This window comes from Cupressus sempervirens, chromosome 4 (genome assembly GCF_028749045.1).
Source record: "Cupressus sempervirens isolate cs-2001-9-10 chromosome 4, ASM2874904v1, whole genome shotgun sequence".
NCBI classification, from domain to species: Eukaryota; Viridiplantae; Streptophyta; class Pinopsida; order Cupressales; family Cupressaceae; genus Cupressus; species Cupressus sempervirens.
Window position 1 is genome coordinate 856,207,583 of NC_143121.1, and position 18,258 is coordinate 856,225,840.

The 18,258-nt window shown below is 33.5% G+C and overlaps 1 protein-coding gene across 1 annotated transcript; it reads left to right on the forward strand.

Moving 5' to 3' along the window:
- The first annotated feature begins 219 nt into the window (after positions 1-219).
- LOC149564089 (xyloglucan endotransglucosylase protein 1-like) lies at positions 220-1,558 on the forward strand. Its single transcript, XM_089827171.1, has 4 exons — positions 220-447; positions 553-653; positions 753-946; positions 1,044-1,558. Exons 1-4 carry the CDS (start codon positions 285-287, stop codon positions 1,414-1,416), a joined length of 831 nt encoding a protein of 276 aa, XP_089683297.1. The 5' UTR covers positions 220-284; the 3' UTR covers positions 1,417-1,558.
- The last annotated feature ends 16,700 nt before the right edge of the window (positions 1,559-18,258 follow it).

The window sequence follows — 18,258 nt, forward strand, 5'->3', positions numbered from 1 at the left end:
ATTTGAGATGGCCGCCAAACAACTGTCTCATAATAATGGCCACAGCTAAGCCAGCTGGAACTCCGCGTGCTGCAACAAAACCCAAAACCTTGCCTCGCTGGTAAATACAAAGCGCCCTCCAACTCATCCATTTTAATATCTCCACGGGAAATATCCTCCTACTTTCCCTTCCTCTCCCGGCCCTGCCTATATAAATCCCATCCATATCCCTCTGCTATCACAACATTCACAAAATCTTCACCTCTATTAGTCCTGTATTGTTCTATTGTTGTATCGAGTTTCCAATGGATCTATTACCGTGTTTCCTTCTCTTAAGCCTTGCACTCTCTTTCTCCCACCTTGTTTCTGCTGATTTTTCCAACGACTTTGACATCACATGGGGAAATGATCGCGCTAAGATACTCGACAATGGCCAACACTTGCAGCTCACTCTCGATCAGTCCTCAGGTATGTTTTATTCATCTCACTTGCTTACTTCACATGGGTGTGTGTTCTTTACGGTCCGTGGAACAGATTCTTATCTCCTCCCCTGCCTTTGCTGTATGAAAACAGGTTCAGGGTTCCAATCCAAGAATGAATATCTTTTTGGCAAAATTGATATGCAAATCAAGCTTGTTCCTGGTAACTCTGCCGGCACTGTGACCGCATACTATGTAAGTCTCCCCTCTAGATTTTTTGCCCAGTGGGCGGTAGTACTATTTTGTTGTGAGAATTTGAGCATGGCCTAATAAAATGTTCATGTTCTGCCGCAGCTGTCTTCGCAAGGGACTACACACGATGAGATAGACTTTGAATTCTTGGGAAACCTGTCGGGAGATCCGTATATAATGCACACCAATGTCTTCTCTCAAGGCAAAGGAAATCGGGAGCAGCAATTCTACCTCTGGTTCGACCCCACCGCAGACTTCCACACCTACTCCCTCCTCTGGAATCCCAAGCAGATCATGTGAGTTGATAATGTCAAATCCCTCTTTGGCCTGGCCCTCCTGCTTTTAACATCGTCATTACTGTAGATAATAACGTGCACTTCTGACATTGTGCAGGTTTTCCGTGGATGGAACACCGGTGAGAGTGTTCAAGAACAGCGAGGATTTGGGCGTTGCTTATCCGAAGAATCAGGCGATGAGAATATATTCGAGCCTCTGGAACGCAGACAACTGGGCGACCAGAGGCGGTGCAGTGAAGATCGACTGGAGCGAATCCCCATTTGTGGCGTCTTATGCAAACTTCAAAGCAGAGGCATGCTCTGCCTCCTCTGATTGCTCTGCAAATTCATGGTACACTGCAGAGGCGTTGGAATCGACTGAACAGCAGAAACTCGAATGGGCGAGGAAGAATTACATGATATACGATTACTGTTCAGACAGTAAGAGGTTCCCACAGGGTTTTCCTGCCGAATGCAGTCGCCAGGCATAGGCATCCGACTTCAGAGGATCAACTTTCACCAAGCTCCATCAAATTCTTTTATTCTTTCATTTTTTGTAGCGATTTTTAGTACCGAGAGGCTCTTTTTGTAGTAATGATTGGATTAATATACATCTCGATTTGATTTGATTTATTTTCATTTGTACAGTTGAAAGTTTCTACAGTCTCTTGGGTGCAGTTTGTTCGCGTTTATGTCTTTGTGTGATATTAATGATGCGTCCACCTTTAAATTCCCTGTTAAAGACACCTTTACTGCTTGTTACCTTTATTAGAGAATTTCCATTACGCAGTTTATAACCTACTGGATTGAATCTCCACCTTACACGTCCGGTCAATTCTTTTTCATTAGTGAGCATTAATGAAAGCACAACTATTTTTACACGTTATGATATGATGTCTAGATAGAGAGTAGATAAATGATTGCCATCATGAGGTAGAACAGGAGAGGGTTCTCAAACCATTATAAACAATCTCAATTGGTTGATAATCTCAAACAAATCGATTTAACCTTGATAAATAATCAATTCGTTTTCTATAAGAATCGTGTGAACTGATTATTCGGATCAACGGTTCAGAGCATCTAAAAGAAGTGAACGACCATTAAGAACATCCGAGTCACTCATTGATTCCTTGAAAATTCGAAAAATCTGAGGTGACCTGACCAGAAGACGTAAATGATAATGTCTAAGAAATTCAGGCTCATTTGGGACGGAGCCCCTCCATAATTTCTCAGATTCTTGAGTGTTTGAGTCCGATGAGGATTTCGTGCTCTGATGATTCATGAGTCAAATGGGGCAATAGGTGCTCTGCTATGTACTCTGAATCAACGGACCTAACACGAAGACCCACTCTGTGAACAACAAATAGTGCGCTAGGAAGGATGATTTCTTAGTTATGATTGCACCTCATTATAGAGTTGTTTTTGTAGTATGATTCCCTTCAAACAACTAATGTCTTTACAGTCCCACGGTTTTACAGTGCGTCTGCTTAGAGCCTACGCATAGAGTAGCAAGAACCCCTTTTGGCATAAACGTTACAGCCAATTGGAAAGATCAAAACTCTCGACTCGGAAGAGAAGGAAATTGTAAAGACTGTTCCTGAAAAGGCAATGTCACCAATCTTCATAAATTGTGGAAGTGGAAGTTATAGAGAGTCAAAGTTGTTTGAATTTTGATTAGTCAATATTAATTATTAATTATTAATTATTAAATTCAAAGAATACATATATCAAATACCAGAATACTAGAGCACTGAGATGGTTTCAATAGGATGACCAAGCTATAAGGAGTTACAAAACTTGTTTAGGAAACATAAGGGCGAGAATATTCTAGGAGTGATTTACCGCCCGACCACAAAATTATTAAGCTTTTCAAGAATCTTTCTTGTTATGAAAGATACCTAGTCCCGCATCGAGGAAGTCTAAACAAGTAAAACTCAAAGTAGTGGAATTATGTGTAGTATGGAATATCATCTTTCTAGCATAAATGAAACTCATTCCACTTTTGAATAATATTCCAAGTATATCATCATATCTTGAGCTCATCTCATAAGATACCATTTTACAAGGAGTATATGATGTAAGTGCGGAGAATACATATGGAAGCTCTAATGGAGTATTCAACCATCATTAACAATAATTGAGAAACATGGCATTTATCCAATGATGTAGACCTACACTTCAAACATCCTTCAATGTACATGATTCAAATAAAGGAAATCGATGTTCAACACTATATGCTTCAATTCCAATTATATATGCAATGGAACCACTTTCTATTGCCAATCAAGAAAACACCTCTATCATACCAAAAAGGAAATGGATAGAAGAAGAAACAAAAGCACTCTTGTCCCATCATGCCAAATCCTTTTCAAGACAGAAAAGAATTACCGGTGATTTTACTTAATAAGCTAGGATTCTTATTAAGAAATTAATACCATTCAATAATTGGTTTGCACTTAACAATCAATGGATTGTATTTGATCCACCATCAAAATGACTTAAACTTCCATGCTTTCGGAAGTGCAACACATGACTTTACTATTCACCATTTTCAAACCATTGTACTCGCATAATCAAATCAATAATTAAAAAAACACCATGTCTTTCATTTTCCTTCATAAAACCTGTGTTATTAGCTAGACAATTCCAATACACTATCCTTATCACATAAGAGCACTTATCGTGGTCTTTAAAGATGCACATTGAGCAGGCTCTTTCCACTATGTATATGAATTAACTACTCACAACATAATATCAGCTCATTAACTGATTAAGTACAAGTTCTTGTTAAGTCTCATTCAATTTCAACAATCCTACTAAAACAAAGACCCAACATTCAAGAGACTTCTAATTAAGTCCTGAAATATATAATGAAATCAACCAACCAAGATAATATTAACATCTTGCTATGTTTCAATTCAATCCTAGATAAGTACTCTCACTATACTAACCACACATTCTATGCATTTTTGGACTAAATTCTGTGATTTCCAACTGATAACAATAGCAATTCATAGTAATAATGTTCTAATTAAATTAGATTAAGAATAGAGTAGTTTATTTTTTAAGGAATTATCAATAAATATTCCAATTGAAATATAGGTAACTCCAAATGTTCTAAGTTGATAGAATAATTGCACAGTATGAGCAACCTATAAAAATGGAATGCACCCCATACAAAAGGACAGAGGTCGAGCCACAAGCAAAGAGCATTCTTAAATAATCCCCCCAATATATAATTTTTTGATAAGAAAGGAATGAGACCAACAGTGCAAACATCTAACCTTATGTGTTTAAAGGAAATAATTGTCTTGTTATTTATAGCATAGAAGAAATGAAAATCACAGATTTCTCAATTTTGGAGTGATCACCACAATGATAGTTATAATGTAGTGATAAGTATTAATCACATTCCCATATAATTTATAAGACAACAATTTGAAACTTTAACAAAGCTAAATATAGACTCTACCACCTCTATAAGGATTTTCTTGAATAAAATGATTAATAATTAATTACTAAATTGATGATTTTCCACATTTTCTTTTTATGATTAGATATCAAAACTTGTTGTACTATTTTTAGTTAAGTTTCCAAAAGGGTTTCTACATCTTTTAAGGCCACTTGACCCAATAACTATTATTCCCCATTTTAGTTGGGAAAACACTCTTCCAAATCCGTTTGACAACTTTTCTGCTAATGGTATTTTCAAACATATGTTGCATAGCTTTTAGCGACATTGGCCTTAAACCTTCAGAAGTCAAGCTTTTTTATTCTACACCCCAACTCCCAACAACAAAGCGGCGCTCTCCAGATATTTTACCAAGCATATCACGCCCTAGGTTGTCTAATATTCACAAAAATTATGAGTTTGGTGGCTCAGTTGAAGAGGGTACTATCGTTCAGCCATTAATACTAATTTGAAACAAGCAATATAATAGATTCACCAACACTAGGTCAAACACACTTGAATGCAATTTGATAGTCTATATAACGTTGAGGAAGATATTGGTGAGGGTAGTAGAATAATAATCAAAGAGTCTTCAAGATGATTTTCATTAGCAAACCCCATTAAAATGCTATATAGGAAGCCTCGTGTATGACTCATAATGATAATTGTACATAAATGAGTTTCAATCAAGAACACTTGAGCATTATCATCATTGTTTGGGGGAAAATTTTAAAAGGAAAGGCACCTAGTTGTGAGAAATATATTAAATTAAATTTAACACTCACAACCCTAAACCTAAAATTTTACTCGACACTTAAAAGTTGCTCGGCACATGAAGGTGCCAAGTGCCAGTTTTACTCGGCACTTGAAGGTGCCGAGTGATAGATTGCTCGGCACTTGATGGTGCCGAGTGATAGGCAACAGGTGTCGAGTTAGCTCAGCACTCAAAGAAATAATACTCGGCAACAATGGATGCCGAGTAAGCTTGGCTCCAAAGGAAATGCTCGGCAACAATAGATGCCGAGTGAGCTCGGCTCCAATTGAGAAAGAGGATGCCGAGTGTTCTGTTCAATTGAAAAATTATGACTTAAGAAATTCCAATGTGAATGCTTTCACTATTAAAACCAGAAAGCCAAAGCTTTAAGCTTTCAAACAAATTACTCAAATGCAACATACAAGGGAAGAGCAATGGATTCAAGTATGTCTGCTTGCCTTCTATTCAATCTTTGATTTAAACTATTACAAAATCTGGGAGCATTCAGCTTCAACTAGAAAACCCTAAAACAACCCTAAACTGGTAAAACTTCAAACTTCAATAAACTTTAAACTTGCAACTCTAATGGCTGCATACAATGGTGCTTGGAGCAATCACTGCTTCAAAGAGAACAGGGGAAACACGTGCAACTGCAGGCACAAACTTCTTTTCTTCTTCCTTCTTCTGCTTTGCTCTCCTCTGCAACTTCTGATCTGCTTGATCTGTTTGAACTCTACAAATGAATGAATAAACATTCCTTTTGTCACATCCTTCCTTTCCCTCTCAACATTCAAATTCAAAATCTCACCTACCAAAAATAAATGCCTGCCGTTCATGGATGCCTGCGGTGACCTGACAGGGTAGATGGGCGTGGGGCTTGAGGACAACCTACAGGTGTTTGACGTTTAAATTTCCAACACTAGTCTTACAATTCTAGTTCACTATTATCCCCAATGATATCTTGACTGAAGCTTCTCCTATCTCCCTTCCAAATTCTCCATACTGTTCCAAATTTGTGTGATTAACAAGGAGCATGGTTAACAAATCTACCAACGCTAGCTCTTTAGTCATTTGTGTCTTCTTGTTTTTTGCTCTGTGTTCTGGTAGTTTGCTATTTTCCCAATTTCTGTAGTTTCCAAACCACCGTCAACAGCCCCCCAAACTTCAAGATTGGGTATTTTTTTAATAATTTTCTCCAATCCTGGGTGCATAACTAACCCAATTGTTTTTGCCCCCTTCCATTGTTTATATTTGTATAGAAAAGTTGTTATCAAAAATTGGATTCACCGATCCACATGGCAATTAGAATGCCAATTTATTCAGACAAGCAAAAGTGGGTCATGACAGAAATACCATCGATGAGTAGCACATACGTGTATGGCTGGGATGAATTACATGGTCATATATTTTGTGTACAGATGTAATTTCCACAAAAATTGAATCAATAGAATAATCAAATCCCAAATAGCTTGAAGGCATACGCTCCTTGGAATAGCTATCTTTCCTTAGAAAATAAGCTCTTTGCTTCATAATGATGCCTTGTTCGGTAGGGTTCAAAATAACACCTAGTTTGTTAGGGTGAACGATCTAGGAAAGAATTAGAGATAGAATGTTGTTGGTTACCATTGACTCGGCAACCCAGAAGCTTTACTGGGCACTTGGTATTCACCCATGACATTATTCTCGCTTTCTATTTGGATGCCTTTACTTCAACCGTCGTCTTCCTTCTAGATTTCTTTTGTATTCTTCACTGAAACCGCCTATGCCGATTTGACATGATGCCTGACAGAAGTTTCCTATTCTGGACTCCAATTATCACAGGATATATACAAAATGGATTTGATGAAAAATCTTTAGAAATATTCAAAGAAAGCAAGTGCAAATCCATTCTCTAGAACTTTTTCCATGACACTCCTTGCATATGTTAAAATGGGAGATTTTGATAAGGGGAATGGACATTCATCAAAGCATAATGAATAGAGGAGTTTTAGTGAATTTTGTTGTTACATCTAGTTTGGTAGGCATGTGGAAGCATGTAAAAGGCATAGGAATTGTTTGACAAAATGTCTCAACCATATGTCATTTAATGGAATGGAATGTTTATAGAATATGTACAAAATGAATTTGTTGAATGTCTTTAAAAGAAGTCAAGAAAATGCAGCACCTCCTTGTACCAAAATGGGAGCTTTGGAAAAATGGGTGGGTATTCTTCAAAGAAAAATGTTGTTCAATGTGGTAGTTTTAACTCCTTTGCTACATACGAATTCAAATTTGATAAAGAACAAATGACACGAGAATTGTTTTTCATGATGCATCAAATAAATGTGCTTTAATCAATTACATTGGTTGCAAGTTACTCTGAAAGTGAATTGGATGAAAATACTTTAGAAACTTTTAGAAAAATATATTCTACAAATTCTTGTCTATGACTAATTACAACAGATGAACCAATAGACTTTGTTGTGGAAAGTAATATCTTTCAAAGATCAAGGAAATGTGTATTAAAAGTACTACTAAACCATAAAATGCAAGTTTTGTATAAATACATGATGAAGTATACAACTAAGAAGACAGATAAATGTGACTTTTATATGTAATCGCATGTCTACTTCATTCAATGTAACATACATTTCGCCTAGAATTTATATCTTCTTAAAAAAAAAGATGATGAAAAGTGTAAGTTTGCATTTACAAGAATGTATCAAAAAAATGTGTAGTTATTACAAATTTTTAGTACAAAATCAAAGCATAGTATAAATGCATGAGGCAATACATGACTAAAATAGATAAGGAAAATGGAAACATTTGTATGAAAGCATAAATGTTTATTTCATTCAATGTGACATTTCTTTTGTATAAAGTTGTGATACATATACTTGTTCACGATGCTTTTGATAGTATGTATGATTTTTCATCATGAAGGATATATTGAAAAAATAAAATGAATATATTCATTGTAGTGTATGTGGATTTCAAATATTATTCTCTTAACATTACAAATTGCATACTCTTAAGTTTTATTTGTGGTGCACATGCTTATTTAGCATTATAGATTTCATACTTGTAGGCATATATAGTAGAAAAGATGGGGGAATAAATATGGAGATGTAGAGATATTGAGATGAAAGGGAGATATAGAGAAATATAGGAAGAAAAGTGACGAGAGAGGTAAATGCACATAAATAGCTAATAGGATGGGGGAAAGATTGAGAGAGGGAAAGAGAGGGACATGGAGCACAAGAGGGAGATGAATGTGCAAGATAATTATTCTTATAATAAAGCATATTTATAATTAAATAATAAATGGATATACATATAAAACATGTTAGAAATGCTTTAGAATAATTAAGGGGAGGGGGGGAGGGGTTGAATAAGTTATTCAAAGTCCATATGTCCAATTCAAACTTTTCATCAAGTAAAGTGTGCCCACCAAACTTGTTCATTCATCCAAACTTTAACTTTCCTATTCAGCAAGTTACTGTAAATCAACATGCAAGCATAACATATAAAAAGTTCAACACATAACACAGTGATTTACGTGAAAACCCAATTTGGGAAAAACCACAAGTAACATGCTACTTAATTCTCACCCTTCTAAAATGGTGCCCTGTGAAAGGCCTACCCTATTAAAGGCTACAACACACTGTTAAATGTGACTTGGTTAAAGGATTTAACCACCTTGTTAGAAGTGGGCCTGGTTAGAGGACTTTAGAACATTCACTCCGAATGCCACATTGTTAAATGATTTTAAAATGGCTATTAAACCAACCTAAGTCCATAGAATTTTCCTTTACCCTAATTGATATAATTGCTAGAGAGTAACAATAAGGGGTTTTGACCTGATTATAATTCACAACTTATCTTGTAGATCTCAGATCACTCTTCAGCTCATAACATTGCCTGGCTTGCAGTCTCTGCAACTCTGACAGCTTGCCCTCCTTTCAAGTTTTGTCTTCTTGAGTCTCCATGTTCAATGTACCAGTGCAATTCTCTGTTTCAGACCACTTGTCGAAGGAGAGTCTCTGTGCTCTGTTCTTCCTTCTCCTAGATGCCTTCTCCTTGACACCCTTCAACCACTTCGCAATTTGCCACACCAACAGCTCTTGCTTCTTGGTCTATGACTCCTTAAATAGAAGTCTTGGAGTTTCTTTTCCCACTCAATTCTTCCCTCCTTTAATTTCAATTCATATGGATTAGGTAGGATTCATTGAATCTAACCCACATTTTGTTCCTTCTAGAAACATCATGAAGAATCCTCTTAAATTCAGTCAAAAATGGTTTACATAAAATTTTGTGCCACCAGCTCATCATCCTTATCCTCCAACTAGTTAACAAAATTCAAGGTAACAATTCTGTTAGCTCAGATTTGGTGAATCTTCGACATTTCCAATAATAATGCAGCTCGGCACTATTGAAATTCTAGTGCTTGGCACATACTATGTTACTCGGCACCAACTATGTTTTACTGATGTTCAGCACCTACTAAGATTTTTCTGACACTCGGCTCCTTCTATATCATTTGGCACTTGAACTTTACTCAGCACTTGAAGTTCACTCAGCACACACTAGGTTTTGCATTTTCTTGGCTCCAACTAAAAATTTGCTTGGCTTAAACTAGCTTGCTCAGCACCCACTGATGAACTTAGTTTAAGCTTTTCAATCAACCTTATTACAACTTATTCCTCTAATGTTTCTAAGTGTGGCCAGCCTCTATATCTTCAAGTATGTTATCACTACATCATTTAACCATTATCTTAATTGATCCTTGCTCTTCATTAGAAAACCATAACTCAACCTTTCCCTTAGGTGCTTTTGTTATATCTTTTTGATCAAATCCTTTTCATCAATCAACTAAGTGATAGTACTTGGATCTTATAAGAAAATTTCATTTCCTACAAATAGCAAGTTTGACATCAATGACAAAACAATGATTGAAAACATTCTTTTAACAACAATCTCCCTCTTTCAATCAATCTTCTTCATCAATGATCTTTTTAATCAGATTTCCAACTAAACATTTGATATTAAATTATTTTCTCTTTATCATGCATTAACTATTAATAACATTTAAAAATAATGTACTCCATGTTGTTCTTAGATGAAAAGTAATCTACTTGGCATATATGAAAAAATAAATTATAGATCACAATCAAATATAATGAATAATAGCCATAGCACAATTCATTGGCATAATGGTTGCTAACACAGAACATGGTAAAAAATAACCCATCACCCATTGTGTACACATTTTCTCAAACTTGTCTGTGTGTGTGTGTGTGTGTGTGTGTGTGTGTGTGTGTGTGTGTGAGAGAGAGAGAGAGAGAGAGAGAGAGAGAGAGATGTGAAATGGAAGATATTAATATATAGAGAGGAGAGAATGAAAGAGGGAGAGATAGAAAAATATATAGATGGTGAGATAGATTGATAGAGAGAAAGTGATATATAGAGAGAATGAGAGGGGGATCAGAACAAAACAACAAACACTTATTTGACCTTCCATATCTATTTGGTGTACACATTACACACTAAGGTGTGATTGCTAGTAATAATAAATAGGAGGAACTCTTAAATAATGTTTTTTTTTTTTTAAATTAAGATTTTGCAAACTTTTACGCTTCATAAATTTTGTGTATTTTTTGGATTCAATTGTATTTTTTTTAACATTAACATTTCGGATTCACACCACATGATCCATGATGAGGATGAGAATAAGAGACAATACAAGGAAAAGTGGATAAAAAGAAATGATTGTAAGGGTAAGTGCAAAAAGTGGGGTATACGTGGACACTTTTTTTTCTAAAATTAGGTAAACCTGATCTTCGAAGACCCATTTGAGGATTATATACTTAAAATGAGAAAATGTGTAAAACATGAAATTTGTAGTACTTTGAATATAGTTTATAGGGTTTTTAAAAATGGATTAAGAGGGCCAAACCCCACATGCACAAAAACTTGTTCCTATTTTTTGCTAAAAAATATAACATAGTTGTTTACATGCACTTGACAAAGCATATAGTTATATTTATTATTTTGGAAAACCCTTTGGTAAGATGACATGTAAGAGTGAGATCTAGAAGTTGTCTATTTTTTTCATAATTTTCTGCCAAGTAGTTTTTTTCTATGATTTTTTAGAGTGACTCCATCCTGGAATTATGACACCTCTTCGTACGTTGGGCATAACTTGCATCAAAATAATCTAATATCAATATTTTTTTTTAAAGTGTATAGAATCAAGTGTAAAACAATAATATTTAATTTATTTTCTATTTGGTTAAATAGATTAAGATAACTTTTAAAAATGGTAGACATGTGTCTGAGAGGAATGTTAAGATACTAATACAAAAAAATCAACTTCACAATGGTTGTCTTGTCAAAAAATTTTAAAAATTATATGGTTAGAAAGGTAAGAAAATTTGGGAGTTAATGGAGGTAATTTTAGAGATACCCACTTCACCATTTGCAAACATGATGAAGTCAAAGACAATAATTGATCTTCAAGGATGAAAAATGTCTAAAGCAATGAAAATGGAGGGAAAATGTCAAACCAAGCCTTTGGGTCATTTAAAATGTCTATTACCAAGGCTAAATATGATCACACTTTTATTTCAATAAAATGCAATTGTGTTATGCATAGTAAAGAAAAATAGTCATAATAGGAAAAACATTATCACATTTTGAGTAAGTAAAAATGTGTTCGTGTTATGGCTTGTTACCAAGCCAAGCCTCATTTTGAGATTTAATGAGACTTTTACATAACATGATCGCATTATAGGTCATTTTGATTTTTTTTCATGGTGTCCACCTTTTTGCACAACATCTTGGTGCACTTACCCATAACTAAAAAACTACACAGAACTTGAATAGCAATATCACAATTTGACTTGTGGAAAAATATCTCATACTTACCAATTGTTGAGCTAAAAGAATTTTCTAATGAATATCTCATTAAGACACATCACTTGGTGAAGGTTTTACAAATGGAGTTGCAAAAATAGTGGGTTTAACCATGGAGGAAACTTCATAGTTAAGAACACTCAAGTGAGAGTAGTACTAGGATGGATGACCTTTTGGGAAGTCTCAATGTTTCACCTCTATGTTCATCACCTAGATCCACTAAGTGTGATGTGTTCAATTTATTCTCATGAGGGATTGATTTGTGTGAACCACTACACATGAAACATGGGCCAATGAGTTTGACTAAAAAATTACACAATTAAACCTTGATAGAAATATCACAGTTTGACTTGTTTTGAAAACATATCTCCTACTTACCATTTGATGAGCTTAAGGGTATTTTTAATGATTGTTCACAAGGTGCACAACTTTGTGATTTTTTTGCAAATGGGTTTGCAAATGAAGTGTATTTAACCATGGAGGAAACTATGCACTTACGAATGCTCATGTTGGAGTAGTACTAGGATGGATGACCTCCCAAGATGTCTTGGTGCTTCACCTTTGTGTGCATCATTTACATAAAATGAGTGGCTTTGTATTCCATCATTCTCATGAGATATATCAATTAGTTTGAAACACTACTCATGAAACATAGGTTAATGAGTTTGTTCCAAAAACTTCATAGTTGAATCTTGATGACTAACCTTGTTATTAATAAATCTTTGAAAACAATCTTATTGTAACCTATAGATATGGATTCAATTGTGCATTTTTTTGCATCAAAATTTTAAACTCATGCTGGTGATCCATCATCAGAATGAGAGAGTACAAGGAAAAATAGATAAAAGATAAATGATCGTTAAACTTTTTCTTAATAAATGTCTAAGTTTTTATTATCGTAGTGTTACTTGTAGATTAGATTATGTGTATATTATTTTGCATAAAACATTTGAACCACATCATGTGATCTATTCCATAAAAGAGAAATGTTTTCTCCTTTAAATGATCTCAAAGATTTGACTAACCCATTTACATGAAAAAAAAATGACACTTTAATCCATTATATATATATATATATATATATATATGTACTTATTAAAGAAAATTAGAGTTTTAATAATTTAATATTTTTCTGAACATTATTTATATTCTTTAAATTAAATATTATTGATTATTTTGTATTTAAATTTAATTTTAAAAAACACAGTAAGGTAAAAGTAATTGTCATATCTTTTATATTATTGAAGCTTTTATTATGTTTTGGTCCATTATCATATATGTTTATATTTCATCTTTTAATAGAATTATGGTTCATAGTGCAAAGGTAGTTTATTTGTTTTGTTTCTTTTTGTTGGTGTTTTTTTAACTATTAAGCAACAACATACTTAATATCAAGATAATAAAGATCACAATAACCTAAGGATCAACTACTTCCTAATACAAGCTAATTGTTCTTCACATATGGACCCAACTTCAACCAAATCATAAGAGATTTTCTACTCTTTAGGCTCTGCAAAACGAAGGCGGGTGCACCTGAGGGATGGAAGATTTTCAAACTAATATTACATACATATGTTATTCATTCCATTATATTTCAAAACAATACACATCCCTTATAGCAGATTTGATCACAATTCTTCTTAGATTTACAAATAATTATGGGCAATAACAGCTAACTAAAACGCAGGGATTAAAAGCAAACAAGTGTTGACTAGCACTGACATTCTTCAAATAGTAAATTAAAATTGATTTCAAATTTAAGCTTGATGCTTGTTCATGATCTTTCCATCTGCAAACTGAATCAATGGATCAACATCTTATCCATTGGGATTCAAAGTCCATTCAATTTTGAGATCTAATTGATTGCATTACAATCAATACTATTAGCAATTCTCACTGAAAATCATTCTTACAAACATCCTTCCTATTACCATGGAAACGCTATCAATCTCACTGAAGAATTTACTTAATTCATTGAATTAAAAGAAATAGTGAATTGACATACAACGTGATTTAATTGCATTCAATTGAACAAGGTTTTCTCATACAAATTCAAAATTACCAAGTAATAAAAATGGAGAGAAAATTCAGCCAAAATAGATATGGGGATAGTTCATCTTGGTATTAATTTCCTTTGAAAATCATATAAAATTGAAACAAAACTCAGAATGACTCAAGATTAGACTTCAAGTTCCTCCAAGATTAATGTATTCTTAGATATTTGCAAAGAAAAATATCATAAAGTTTACACCAAGAAATTGGACCGAACAAATTTAGTAAAAACTAAAATTATGCAATAACTCAGACCCTTTCTCTAGCCTTGGAATCTCACTTATATAGGGTGAGATGCAACAAGCTTCAAGCATAGGGAATTGATAGTTGTCATTTAGAAGAAAAAAATTTACATTTGTTATTGTCATAAAAGACAAAATTTTGTGCAACAAAAAAACTTTATATCTGTGATGACCCCTTTTTAATCCCTTGACCTAAAATTCAAAATTCGGGCATAAGTTAGGGAATCATCCAAAATTTAGCAAACCTATGACCATCATTGTTATTAAAGTGTTTGAGGAGACGAGTATTTAATTTAATTTACTTAGTTCATTTGGAAGATTTCTTCTTATAGTACACAAACAACTTTCTCTCTCCTTGTTATGATCATCTTGAGATGGAAGATTTATGGTGCAAAGGGTGCATGAAACAAGCTACAAGTGGTTCCCTAGAGGATATTCGCCATGTGCTCAAATTTACTCCGCCTCTCCCTCCACCAACTCCCTATCTTAAGATTTCATAATTCGGATGAAAAATAGACTCTCTGTACTATAGTTGAAATGTATTCTAATTGCTATATTTTAAAATGTTATACATGTTTTCCTTAAATCAACATTATTTATGTTTAACATCTATTCTTGTGTATGTTTCGATATGTGTGTGTGTGTGTGTGTGTGTATAAACATATATATATATATATATATATATATATATATATATATGTATGTATGTATGTATGTATGTATGTATGTATGTATGTATGTATGTATGTATATAATAACTTATAGTATGTATATATATACATATACATATATACATATATATATATACACACATACATATATACATACATATATATATATATACATATATATATATACATATACATATATATATGTATATACATATATATATGTATATATATGTATATATACATATATATATATGTGTATACACATATATATATGTGTATACACATATATATATATGTGTATACACATATATATATATGTATATATACATATATGTATATATATATATATATGTATATACACATATATATATATATATATGTATATATACATATATATATGTATATACACACACATATATATATATATATGTGTGTATATACATATATATATATATGTATATACACATATATATATATATATATATATATATATGTGTATATACATATATATATATATATATGTATACACACACACACACACACACACACACACACACACACATATATACATAAAATAACTTATAGTATGTATTGATCTTTAATGACATTTCCAATATCACTTTAATGTTTATTCCTTTACTCATATGCATTACTTTATTTAATTCATTAATCGTTTCTATCTATATTATTTGAATGCAATAGATTTGGACTAATTTATGGATTAACATGTAACGTATAATTCATGGGTGGAATTTCAAATACAAATTGACACCCAACCTTTATCTATAAATTTACATCAATCATTCTTATCAAATTATATGTATATGCATTAAATACGGACTAGTGTGAAAGTCAATTCTATTCACACTTGTTGTATCTGACATCAACCTTTGCACAAGGTAACGTGAGCACTATTTGGCTCGTACGGTTGTATTCCTTGGACGCAGAGGTTATCAGAACCGTGACGCAGGGATGGTCAGTCCTTGGGCACCAGATGATAGCTTCTATGCGTGTGTAGATCTTCACGTGAATGTAGAATTTGCTCTTCCTTATTACTCGAACTCATTGCTCTTTTTTGATGTCCATTTCAAATTTGACCCAACCCTAATTAATATTATTTTGAGCAGACATGATGAAAAGTCATGCCCACAATATATGATGTTTTTCCATTTTTATTGAATGTTATGTGGTTAATTAGGTTTAGGTTTAGGTTTGTTTTACTTTATCGAATTGAAAGTATTTATAGTTGATAGTAATGGTAAAGGTTAATGTATAGCTTATGATAGTATTTATTTAATTAGTGTATTTTGGAATGAGTAATATATTTGTAATATAATTATGAAGATGAATGATCAACATTTTTGCTCAGGGATCATTAATTCAACATTAACACTATTAATTATAATTTGTATGCTATTGATTGATATAATTGAACAATAGTGCTATATTTAAAGTATTAACTCAAATAATTAACAAACATAGGCATATGTTTATAAATAAGGAATACATTAATCATGGCTCATGATAGTCCCCCCTTCCTGAATTTGCTTGTCCCCAAGCAATGCTGATTAAGAAATGACTTCTTTTCCATTTCACTAACTATTCTGGAATAGTCATGTTCCTTAGTCTCCTGTCACACCTTTCAAGAATGACCTTAGGCTCCAAGATGAGTTTTCCTTCATTGTCTAGCGGTGGCAGATCGCTACAAGGGCTTATATGTTTCCCGAGGACTTTCTTAAGCCTGGATACATGAAAGATATTATGAATCCTGTTGTTCTCAGGTAATTCTATCTTGTAGGCAACTTCTCCTACCTTTCTTAATATCTGATATGGTCCATAGAAACGTGGTTTTAATTTTTCTGCTCCACTGACCTTGAGTGAAGATTGTTTGTAGGGTTGGAGTCTTAAGAATATCAAGTCTCAAACTTCAAACATCTTTTCCACTTGCTTCTGATCAACATATATTTTATGTTGGTTTTGAGCATGGTGGAGATTATCCTTTAGAGTTTTCATAATATCAATGCTTTGTTGGATGAAATCCTTGGCTCTTAGTACCTTGCTCTCTTGAATAATCAGATCTCCAAATGTAGTGGCCTCATATCCATATAATGCTTTAAATGGACTAATCCCAATTGACAGGTGATGGGTGTTATTATAGTAGTATTCTCCTAAGTATAACCATCTAATCCATGCATTTTGCTATCTTGTCACATAGTTTCTGAGATAACCTTCTATCCATTTATTAACAATTTTGGTTTGTCCATCCATTTGGGGATGATAACTGGTGCTGGGAGTTAATTCAGTTCCAGCTAACTAAAAAAGTTCTTTCCAAAATAAGATGAGAAACTTGTTTTCTTGTCACTAATAATATTCTTTGGTAACCTATGCAGCCTAAAATTTTCTTTGAAGAATAACTTTGCTATTTGTGGTGCCTTATAATGTACGGATATTGGAAATAAATGTGCATATTTGGTCAACCTATCTACCACTACAAGGATGGAATCTCTTTCTTACACCTTTGGTAATCGTGTAATGAAATCCATGGAAACGCTTTCCCACTTTTGGTTTGGGATGGGTAATGGTTGTAATAAACCAGCTGGGTAGTTCTGTTCAGACTTATTCTTTTGGCATGTCATACATTCTTGGAAATATTTCATAATGTACTTCTTTTGGCCTTTCCAAGAGTAACTCTCTCTTATCTTCTTGTAAGTCTTGTGGAATCCAGTGTGTCTAGATAGAGGCTTGTCATGGTATTCCTTCATAATTTTTCCTTTAACTTTGGAATTTTCTACAAGCAGTATTCTTCCCCAATATAGTATGAGTTATTCAATGATTTTGAATTCATCATTGGGTATATTTCCCTCCATGATCTCATTAGTTCTTGGATCCTTAGCATATTTTGCAACAATTTCATTTTTCCAATCGTCTGTGATACTAGTAAGGGTATTCAATTGGCCTTGCCGAGATAAAGCATCTGCTACCACATTATGGGTTCCTCTGACATACTCAATATCAAAATTATATGCTTGGATTGTACGTACCCATTTCTGTTGGCGATCATTAAGGTCTTTCTGATTCATGAAGAAACTTAAGCTGTTATGGTCTATTTTAATATTGAACCTTCCACATACTAGGTATTGTCTGAATTTTTCTAATGCATGCATGATAGCCAACATTTCCTTATCATAGATTGAGTAGTGCCTTTCTATCTTTGAAAGTTTTCAGCTCTCAAAAGCAATAGGGTGTTTGTTTTGCATTAGTATTGCCCC

Excerpts from the sequence above, each read along its gene's own strand:
- LOC149564089 (XM_089827171.1), top strand. The coding sequence starts at position 285 with ATGGATCTATTACCGTGTTTCCTTCTCTTAAGCCTTGCACTCTCTTTC. Across the intron at positions 654-752 it reads GCACTGTGACCGCATACTAT|CTGTCTTCGCAAGGGACTAC; the intron begins GTAAGTCTCCCC and ends GTTCTGCCGCAG. Across the intron at positions 947-1,043 it reads TGGAATCCCAAGCAGATCAT|GTTTTCCGTGGATGGAACAC; the intron begins GTGAGTTGATAA and ends GACATTGTGCAG.